This window comes from Corvus kubaryi, unplaced genomic scaffold, assembly GCF_017639235.1.
Source record: "Corvus kubaryi isolate FWS band 111438036 unplaced genomic scaffold, C.kubaryi_AGA036_p1.0 66, whole genome shotgun sequence".
NCBI lineage: Eukaryota > Metazoa > Chordata > Aves > Passeriformes > Corvidae > Corvus > Corvus kubaryi.
Genome location: NW_024582054.1, coordinates 24,621,343 through 24,632,584, shown reverse-complemented (window position 1 = coordinate 24,632,584; position 11,242 = coordinate 24,621,343). Strand labels below are relative to the sequence as shown.

General features: G+C 36.4%; 1 protein-coding gene across 10 annotated transcripts in view; it reads right to left on the bottom strand.

Annotated features, from left to right (window-relative positions):
• EML1 (EMAP like 1) overlaps positions 1-11,242 on the bottom strand; it is a 122,670-nt gene continuing 111,428 nt past the window's right edge. For all 10 annotated transcript variants that reach the window (XM_042047341.1, XM_042047336.1, XM_042047337.1 and 7 more), the window contains 9 exons: positions 11,095-11,220; positions 10,704-10,835; positions 9,357-9,424; positions 7,719-7,807; positions 7,117-7,214; positions 6,904-6,991; positions 6,624-6,719; positions 1,838-1,968; positions 1-1,550 (listed from right to left, as the gene is read on the bottom strand). In XM_042047341.1, the coding sequence (XP_041903275.1) occupies positions 1,425-1,550; positions 1,838-1,968; positions 6,624-6,719; positions 6,904-6,991; positions 7,117-7,214; positions 7,719-7,807; positions 9,357-9,424; positions 10,704-10,835; positions 11,095-11,220 (954 nt within the window). In that variant the 3' untranslated portion in view covers positions 1-1,424. The remainder of the gene's footprint in view (positions 1,551-1,837; positions 1,969-6,623; positions 6,720-6,903; positions 6,992-7,116; positions 7,215-7,718; positions 7,808-9,356; positions 9,425-10,703; positions 10,836-11,094; positions 11,221-11,242) is intronic.

Sequence of the window (11,242 nt, the reverse complement as noted above, 5' to 3'; positions counted from 1 at the left end):
TTCACTTTAATACATGTTTATTGGTGTCCTGCACTTTCAGTGTAGGAGGTTGGAGATGTAATAAAAAAGTTTCAAAATTTATTGATTCAATTTCATTTCAATCACTCTAAACAACCAGTGCTTTAGAGTTCAGAGAATTAACATTTACTGTCCATTACAAGCAAAATTTTAATATTACCTTTTTTGAGTCCACTTAGAACTCCTCTTTTAAAATTCTTCGGATACATTCCTCATAGTAAACGATACATTTCAATCTGTGTCACAATCAACATTGATAAGGCCTTCTTAACCATTTTATACCACCTCCACTGTTACTTCATTGCAAAACACAATCTTATTTCATACTATAAATACCCATCCATGCACAAAACACAGGGGCCAGAAGTTACACATTAATATTTCATGTAGGCTTCCAAGTCTTCCTTTACCCTCTGCAGGTTTATGGTACACTTAAAAAGATATCTTTAGACTTGGTCTACTTGGTCTTAAAATACAAATATACAATATCCATAAGCATAAAAAAGTAAAGCTAGATGGCCTTACCATTTGTTATGAACTGCTAAAATCTTATACATGTACAATATAGCATCATGCTGATTAATATACATATTAGTTAAATATATGAACCAATAATGGGGATGTGGCCAAGCTTTATTGTTTTGTTTTCAAAAAGAAATTGTTCATATACAAGTAAAAAGATTTTTAATTTAAACTCATACGGACTACCTGAACCACACAGACATCTGTAAGCCCTGCTGAGAAATTCAGGTCAAACTGGGACAAAGCCTGCTGATTCATTGGAAAAGGAACACAACTCCTCATGGGTGACACCCACGGTGTGCTGTTCCCAAGAGAATGCAAATTCACCAGCATTCACATTTTCAGGTCTAGAACACTAATTTTTGCATCGTACATTGCAGTTTATACTTTTTGTAGCTATTCATCAGTCTCCAGCAGAAACAGTTCAATACCTTGACATTGTCATAGATTTTTCTAAATAAGGAGATATATAGTACAAAGTGTAGATAGTGAAACAAATAAGCACATATATACAGTCTTTGAAAGGCATTTTTGTGACCAGTTTAGCAGTGTTTATAGAAAACATTTAAGATAGTCACATTCTGCTGATACCACTGTATTGCAAACTGTCAAGCCACATTTCTTATATTAATCTTGTACTGCATTGTATATTGTACAACAGAGAACGATCATTCTTAAGGTGTGACACAATGAAAAAAAATACTAGACTGAGTAAGGTAACCAGCACAGGGCTTAATTTTCCTGAGGTTTGTAAGAATTTTTTAAACAAAAATCACAGTGACCAGGCTAAACTGCAAACATACTGTTAAGTTTTAAATATACAATTTATACATAAGTTCTGTGCATGGTCGACTCAACTGTGTATGTTCATGCAGATGTTTCCTTTAAATGACTCGCCACTGCATAATACTTGTGTCCTTTCCTCCTGTGGAGATGAGATGGGTGTCTTCACAGAGAAAGTCTACATTAGTTACATGACTACTATGTCCACCGTACACGTGGCTTGGAGCCTAGAAAACACCATATTAGTGAGAATAGCAGCTGTCATTAAAGCATCTCGTTAGAACATTCATGTGACAATGAAACCAAGGCATCACATCATTCTCCTAAAGTATTTTAATATTAACTTTTAAATTTAATTACTGTCCCAATCAACCTTAAATAAATGCCTTAGATGTATAAATGCTCCCATTCTTCCTGTTTTAATGTGTTGGGGTTTTTTTTTTTTGTTCTTAGGAAAACAACATTCAATGCATTTGTGCAAACTACAAGAGTAAAGTTTTGGGAAATACCTTACCCTAAACTGTGAGCATGGATATGAGAAGAGATGTACTTTGCCAAAGTCATCTCCTGTTGATAGCAGTTTTCTTCCATGTGATCGACAGACAGCATTGATATCTGTACCATCTGAACCTTCAGGCCATACACCTGAAACACAGAGGGACTAATGAAAGGGTTTTATAATGGAAATAAAAGTGACAGCCTAAGCTTCTGTTAAAATATTAATAAAGGATGACTTGTTTAAGGAAAAGAAAAACAAAAAAAAAAAGAACTGCACCTGAGTCAGAACGTTTACTTCTGTACCAGCTAAAGTCCAGATCCTAATAGGTAATCAAGCACATAAAAAAATGCTTTATTCCCTCTAGTCAGCAAAGTGCTTTTTACTCTGAGAAAAAGCATTCTGGTGAACGACAGTCATGTGTCTGAGCCTGAAAGAATTTTTATATGGTTATGTGGAAAAGTAAGAGTTACTGCTTTTATTTTCCTTTCTGCTTATGTATGCGTTAACACACTTTTTTCACATTACATGGGTTATGTTTTTTAGACTACAGCATGATCCAAAAGCACTTTCTTTGTATTACTAAAGTCTAAAACCTATTAAACAAGACATTATATAGTTCAAATTATTATTTATTAATTAAAAGATCCTTTGAAAAGAAACTGAAGAACCTACTATATAGTTTTTAAATGCTTTTGTTATACTGTAAGTACTTCTCTTCCTTCCCCTCATACTGTACTCTTTGCTGTTCTTGCACAAAGTGGTGTCTTAAAATTAAACTTTAAGGTCAACAGTGCAAAGACCAAATCTGTGCACCACATCTTTAAAGCCTCTGAATACTTGCCTGTAATAAACTGCAATTTTACTAAAATCCACACAGTTATTGAAATTTCAGGATTTTGTATGGAGTACTGTGGGCTTTTTTCTTTTTGTTATGATTTTCTAATTTAGATTTTATCTAATCCCTACTCAACATAAAGGGCACCAAGCTTTCAGAGACCACTGTCATCTTCAGTCACAGCATGTGTTCTGCCATTATGACTTGGCAAACCCCCTGCCTTGTCTTGGTGCTGTGATTTTCAGTGCCTGTCCTAGACACCCATCCTCTGCAGTGTGCCCCTGCAGCCCTGCCCACTCGAGTGCACCTTCCTCCTCTGGTGCTGCTGCAGGTGAGGGTGAGAGAGTTGCTACTCCCCTAAGAACTCCTGCAGGCAGGACAGGCACACTCAGTTCCTCCTTCTTTGGGATACTTTTAACCCCACAGCAGGCATTTGCCATGCACCATGGGAACAGCTATCCTTCAATCACTGTGATTCTTCCCAAATACAGCCTTTGTATTGTTGCACAGCAATTCACTACAAGCAGGTGATTCCATGTCTTTTTAAGGAATTACAAATTTCTGTAAATAAAATACAAAGTCTGATTTGTAGACTGCTCTTAACTTTCCTGATGTGTGTGGAAACACCTCATTGCTAGATCAGCGATAGTAAAAGAGGCCCAAAGAAATGGAAGCTGCAAAGAGAAACAGTAATTGCTACTCATGGAATTATGGACATGCAGAACAGACAGAAAAGCTCTTTTAAATATCTGCTTTGGCAAAAAGGAGGCTGTATGAATATCAAATGCTAGCTGAAAAGATGCAGGAGTCTTCCCAAGAGGTCACTATGACAAGCTGGAAATAAATCCTGAAGGAAACGGTTAAAGAAACAAGACTGCCATGTTGAAATGGGGAAAGAATAATAGCAGGGTTTTTCTTTGAATCTTTTGTTTCTTTCAAAATTTATCCCAGTGCCTCACTATCAGTTTTTATGAATATGCAAATTGAATCCCCCTTGCTGAAAAAGTAGTCCTTATTTTTTCCTATCTTCTGCAGACACGTAAAAGAGACCATTTTCTTTCTCTCATTTGAAGACTGATGCCATGCTATTTTTTCCTCCTCTTCTCTAAAATTCATTCATTACATCTCTTCTCCCAGAACAATATTTTGAGGGATAATTAATTATTCTTGCTAGTCAGAACATTATCTGTTGGTCCAATGTGCAAAAACCAGAAGCAGCCATTCCAGCTGTGACTGAAGCAGATACTGATAGATGGATGATTGCTTCACATTTCACACAGCATCCTTTTCATTACACATCCCACTAATGTATCTGCCTTTCCTACAACAGCATAATGTGGTTGACTCATGTTCAGTTTGTATGCAAGAGTAATCTGATGTTTCTGTGCAGATCTACTCTCATCTGTTCTGCATTTGTACAACTGGGTTCTGCCATTCTAGTGTGGAGCCTCCTCTTTGGCTCTATTGAATTGCTTCCTTTTTTCATACCACTCCTCTACTTCTCAAGACAACTTGCTAATCCTTGAGCTTTACACCACCTACAAGCTTTACATGCTGATTTATCGTGCATGCTATTAATAAATATATTAAAACAAACATATTATTCAATTTACAGTGTTCTAGTTGGTTTTGAACACAACCAGTCTGAGCTCTGCTTTGTTTCCAGTGTTGTCAGGCTTTGTACAGTATCTTAGATTTCTTCTGTTCCTGTCCTTCACCTCAAACACTGTTCTTTTCAAATCTGGGCATGTGCTATGAACTGATACCTTGCTTGTGTATCCAGCAGCACTTGGCTCTTGAAAGAGTTTATAGATCAGTAAGTGCTTTTAAAGTCTTTGCTCCTTCACATTTAGGTGTTTGTATCACTAAAATATCCTCCCTCAAGCTCACTTCTTTACATGCTATTGACTTTCAGTTGAATCATCTCTAAACACTTCCAGACTGACTAATCTGTTCCCATGCTCAAAGACAGGTGTTCAACAGACCAGTGTTCCTTTTTCCCCCTGCGTTGGTTTATGCTGATCTGTGGGTGCTATGCATATTTTGTGATTTTTATGTGGTTCTACCAGAGGCAGAAAATATCCCTAGTTTCAGTCAGCCAGTAGCTACTGAAAAATCAATATACTAGAAGGCTCACATCCTGGATGCTGTGATTGCTGCTTCTGTGTCCAGCAGAGCGATCCCAGCAAGCATGTGAAGACTGTTCTAACTGACTGCTCTGAGGCCCTGAAGTACTGATTGACTTCCAATAAAAATGGACTGGTTTCCAACTCATAATCTATGTGCTTCTTCAATTTATTATTCTAGTCACTCACTTTGCACTTTAGCCTCTCCATATGGGCTCTGAAGGTAGATATATGATCCTGCAGATATTGCATTCATTCTCCAGTTTTTCAGTACTTTGCTTATTCTCTGTGAGGTGCTGAAAATAAGTACTAATGGTCTCAAGTTGACACTAATCAGTTTTTTTTACGGATATAACAGAGTTCATCAAACTCAGATACTTTGAAAATATCTGACTTATTTCAACTTCCCAAACTACTCCTTCCCTACTGAGAGCAGTAGGCACTAACTGGGTTTGTAATCAAATTGTAGTATGTCTTTTATTAAAGAAATACTTTAAAAAGCATTGGGTTCTGTAACACTTCAGCTTTAGCAGTGTCATCTCTCCTCTCAGCTCAGTAGATTATTTTTCCCATGGTCTGTCTCCAAAAGCTGATCTGTTGTAAGGCATGGGGAAAATCTCTCTCAGGTGTGACATGCCTCTCTCCTCTGACTTTCTATGCACCAAGAGCAGCCCCAGACTCCAACAGCACTGTATTTTGCATGAATCTGAATTAACAAGTAAGGAATCCTCACATAAAGTATTTAGCATCTCAGAGTATCTGAACCTGTGATGCTAAATGCAAAGACATTGTAGCTCTGTAACTATGTGTCAGGTGTACTCAAACCCCAGAAACATGTTAATAGTTCCATAAGGGCCCCCATCCCTTAAATGAAACATATATTATGTCAACATGCAGCCAATCATCCAGGATTGCCTGCTTTTACTAAATCTGTATGCTGTGATATCCAAGTGATATCCAAGCACTGCTTGTCAGTTAAATGACAGAAAATTTGAATGTGTTTTCCCAGCATACTGCTACTGCCATAGCATCTTCAGGCACTGAAAACATGTCCTTTCTGGCTGCCTTCGAACACATCACTGCATCTATTCTACTTGAGACATGGGTGCAAATCTTCCTTGTTTACCACCTACACTAAACCAGACTCTTCTCTGAACTTCTACCATGGCTTCCTACTTTCTCTTGAGGACTCAAGAATTTGAAGCTTCTTGTACTCAATGTTTGTAACCATCTGTCTAGTTCTGCACACGTTGTAGAATGAGTACAAAGCTTCAGACTACACTGGGGAAAGTGGATCCTTCAAAACTGGCAAAAGAGAAGTCCCATGGAAACAAACCATTTGATTTTGTTGTTTTTCTTTTTGAATTCCTTTCACTCAATTTAACTGCTACAGATTGTATCACAATACAGGATAAGTTCTTAATGAGGGAGACTATAATCCATTTTGTGTTTGCACAGTAACTAGAGCAAATGAAACCAGTTCTGGTAAGGGGGTTCAACTCAGTAGCTGCCTAAATACATGAAAATTTCACAGGACTGGTACTCTAAATTAAAAATGATGAGAAGCTGCTCTACTGTGACAGAAAGGGCAGTGTGTGATTTTTTCCTTATCTCCCACTTATGTTGTAATTTGATATTTGTACTTGAAGCTTGCAAGACTATTAAATCAGAGTCTTTCTGGATTGAAATAAGAAGACAGATTGTAATAAAAATGGCATAACAGAAGTTCTGTATTTTTCCCTGAATTATGAATAGTCATGTTTCATAAGCAAAAGTTGGCATTCCAAGTGTTTGTTAATAAGAAGAATGGTTAAGAGCTTGTAAGAGGAAGTATACTTACCAAAAACATGGAATCCTAAAGTACAGGTGTAAGTGGCCCATTCTATGTCTCTAGTTGTTTCAACACTCACAACTTGTTTACAAGCAGAGGGGATCCCTACAAAAGAAAGAAACCCCACGTAACAACATTTTTCATTCTCAAATTATATAGATTTCTGATTACACCAGATGAATTAAAACATATGGTTGATCTTGGCAGTTGTATGGTCTCATTTAAATTTTAAATCTGTGTTAGACTGCCTGAACTTTGCACGAAAGGACTAAATATAATTCTTACTCACAGTATAAGATTTCATAGTCTCCTGAATTAGACACGAGATACTGTGAATTAACAGACCAATCCAGATGAGTAATGAAGCTGGAATGACCCTACAAAGAGGAAAAATATTGTATTAACTGCACTAACAGTGTGTCTCAATGTGACAGTATTAATACAGTGCTACAAAATACACTTCGGGTGGTAATACTGAACCAGGAGAAAAAAGGTTACTTACTGAACACTTGCCAATTCTAGTGTATTTTCTTCCATTCTCACTTACACCATATATATAAATACAGTTGTCATGGGAACCTATGGCCAAGAAGTTTCCATCTATAAACACAAAAGTGTACTGCAATTATTCCTGTAAGAAAGAACTTAGGCTAATTTTGAAAAGTTTGTATGCCACAGACAAGAGGAACTGTTTGTAAAAATGAAAACATGAAATTCTATTTTTAATTTTCCAGTTGCATATTGATGTATCTTTCAAGACTACAAAACCGCAATTTTATACAATAAATATTACTGTTAAAAACACATAACATTTCTGGAAGCAGCTATAGTCCATCTGTCCTGATTGCAAGGACCTGCAGAGTTAAGTCTTTTCTTTTTCTTTTCCCTTATTCACAGTGAAACCATATTGAATGCATTGGGGAGGGAGGGAAAAGAGAACCAGAACTTTAGATACCACCCAAAAAGTCCTGCCAATGTTTCATGGCACACTTATTTTCAACTTCAGTATGGCAAGCAGGGAATTATTTTAAAACAAACCAACCCCTAACTTAATAAAAAAATTCAACACCTTTTTTTTTCCCCAGTAAATAAATGCTCTCAAACCTGGTGAGTAACGCATTACAGACAGCTGTTCATTTCCATCTGTGTGTACAGTGACCAAGTCTTTTGTTTCTGTGTCAAACACAAACCACCTGTTGTAAACACAGAAAGAGGCCAATAAATCATTCCATAAGGAATTTAAATCTACTGTAATCTTGACCAACTTTTCTTCTGTCAAAATAGCATAAGTTTTATACCAAGAAGAGAAAAACAGCAACTGCTACTCAGTTTGGTCTATTTTTACTTTAACACAAGGATAGTTTCTTTCACATCTTTTTTAAGCATAAAAATGATCAGGCATTGACCCCAATAGCAATCTTCAGATTTTAGTTTGTTTTAATATGTCACGCATAAGAATAAAGTAAGCTTTGCTTTTGATCTCCCTTCTCCTTTAATGACCTTCCTCTATGCTATGCTGATGTTTAAATTGATGCCTGTATTAAATCCTAGAGCAAGGGAAAACACAAGCAAGCATCAGGACCATTATCTACTGATAGAAGAAAGAGATGAGGTAATTTATTTTAAAGTGAATTAATTTATTATTTTTTCAGTAGTTTAATTTAATTAATTAATTTTACTGAACCAAAAATTAGTTTGTGGAAACATGTAGAAAGGACAAAGATAAAATTTGCATTTCAATACTTGAATCAGATTAATAAAGACAAAGAAAAGATTCCTCTCAAAGCTTCTCCTTTTGTTTTCCTTTATTTAGTAAATAAAGTACATTCAGTAACAAAAGTCAGTCCTTTATTTAGGACTGACATACAATCTGAAACAAGCTTGCCTCATAACCTACAAGCTTCCTATATGCTCTCAGTGAACTGGAACTGTTTTCATTACTAACAGCCAAGTCTGCCCTCAAGTGACATTAAAGGAGAGGATGAAGTTAGGCAAAGGCAGTCCCTCCTCTGAGAGACAACCACACATAAACCCACCAGCTGCCACTGTTGTGACCAAGGGCTCAACCTCCTGTGAAAAATACTCTCCTGCACCTCAGTTTCCTCTGCCTTGTTTACCCCTCACTCTTCATGCAGAACAAGTTTCTTAATATGCATTTTTACACTATGTCTAGCACAGTGGAACATTCACCAAATTTTTTTAAAGCCTCTGGTTGTCACTGCATTAGGGATCATGAACCACTTGCTACATTTTCCAACACACAAAATTCTTCTACGTGATATCCTCCATGCAGCCCTAAAGGCCTCGGAGGAAATCTCTCCACATCTGCAAAGTTAACCCACTATCTCAGACTCCTCAAGCCTCTCATTTGTCCCAGTGGACACAAAGATTTAACACTGAGGTCACTGGTATGGTGACAATATCTCCCTGCCTCCATGCTTGGTCTCACAGCTAACCTAGACTTCCTGCCCTCTCTAAATGTCCTGCTCCCATTGATCTTACGCTGTCACTCTCCCAGGGCAGAAACCATCTCTTTGTTCATGCAACACTCAGCAAACACAGGGTGCTAGCCCAAGCCTAGGGTTTCTAGGCACTAAGGCAATACAAATAAATTTCACTGTGACATTCAATAGAAATCAATAGGAAATAAAGATATGTCATGCATACATCTGCAAAGCCAGAACATGAACTTGGAAAAATCAGTGTTTGTTGGTGCCCAAAGTGTAGCTCTGCACATCTTACCTTCCAGTCAGCGTCCCTACTGCAACGACAGATGCTGAAGGATGAAAACCTGAAGACTGTGCTGGATCCTAAAATGTTTCAGAAAGAAGCACACTTTTTTACCAGTCCAAGTTACCAAGTTATAACAAAAACACAATTCAATTATCTGCCTCTGGAACATAGTAAAACTCTCTTGTTGATTTTTTTTTTTTTTTCTCTTTCAATATAAACTTGAGAGGCAAAAAAAATTAACTAATTGAAATATTATCCAATTAACTTATTTTCCCTCTATACAAGGCTGCTGTTATCTCTTCTTTACTGTCTAAAAATAACTTGGCAAGTGATTTCATAACAATAACAACAAATCACAAAGAAGTAAGAGATAAAAATAACTTCTTAAACTAGAGAATTAAGCATCAAAGCTGCAGTTTAGCTACAGACTAAAGAACAAACAATCCCCTTATCCAACAAAGGTATGTGGCACTTTGCAGGAGGGATAAAGCCTAACTCCTACACACAACAACACCTTTTTCCAGCACCTGCCAAGCTGCAGCTCAGTGGGGGATTATGGGTATAAACTGGGTTTCTTATTTTGTATGCAAGCTTAAAACATTTTACTTTGTAAAATTCTAGTGTTTTTCTTGCAATTTAAACATATGCCTAAAAAACAAGGCAAGCATTTTCTTTCTAACACTTGTCCAGTTATGAAGAATGAGGTCCAGAACTCTTCAAGTTATAGCAGACAAAACCAATAGAAATAACTTTTTTTTTTCTGATACCATTAAAACATAATTTGAAAATGTAAGCAAAAACCCCAGTTTAGTTATCTATCTCATGGAAATGCTTGTGTCCTTAATTTTCTGTATTTTAAAACAGTATCACATTGTAGCTGTTTTAGTAAACCTGTTGATATTTTTAGTAACTGGTGATTACTAGCCCTAGAGGCTAGGTGGAAAGGACATTCTCATTAATTATAAGCAAGTGACTAATTTAAAAGAATTACTAACTCTAAAGAAAATTTCAGAGAATTTTTGAGATCCAGGATTTCTATGCACAGTTTCTAAAACACTACAGCATTCCAGAAAGGAAAATGTCCTAATTTTTTAAAAGTATGATTTCATAGCAAATGCTAAGATATTTCATTGAATAAACCAGAGGTTCAAACAGTGAATTTAATGTAACTTGTACTCAGAATAGCTACATTAAAAAGCTTTTACACTGATCTCTATGACAAAAATAGATGAACATGAAATGATTTTTTCCCTCAATGTTAGTATTTTAAGATATTTAAAATCAATAATCTTAAGAAAAAACCAAAATTACTAGAGAATTTCTATAACAGGAGAGCTGTATTTAATAAATTTATACCTCTATAATCTTGTTCCAGATAGGATGGTGAGTGGTTGCATCCCAGAGTGTAATGTGTTTGTCATGTCCACATGTGAAGAACTGAGGCTTAGAGGAATGGACTGCAAGTCCCCAAAGCTCATCGGTGTGACCCTACACAAGCAGAGATGTTTTTTGACAAGGACAGGCCATCAAAACTAAACATGTTTAAACAGTATTAAAATGACCAAACTACATATTAAGACATTTCAAAGATACGTTAGCTCTAGGTAGATACATATTTATAATGATTATTGATGAAAGTACTGTAATAATAAATCAAATAGATGCATATTTATGCAACTTAACTTTAAGCAGTATCTTTATTGCTCTTACACACTTAGAAGTGTTCGCATAAGGAAACACAGCTTACCTGGGTAATTGGGAAAAAATTTCCTGATAGTGTGCCCTGTAGGACGAAGTTTCTGGTTGTTCCTATTAATACAACGTCCCCTTTTCCCTCTGCTACTGTTCTTATTGGACCAAACTGCTCAGGAATCTGTGGTCATAACAGCCAAAGG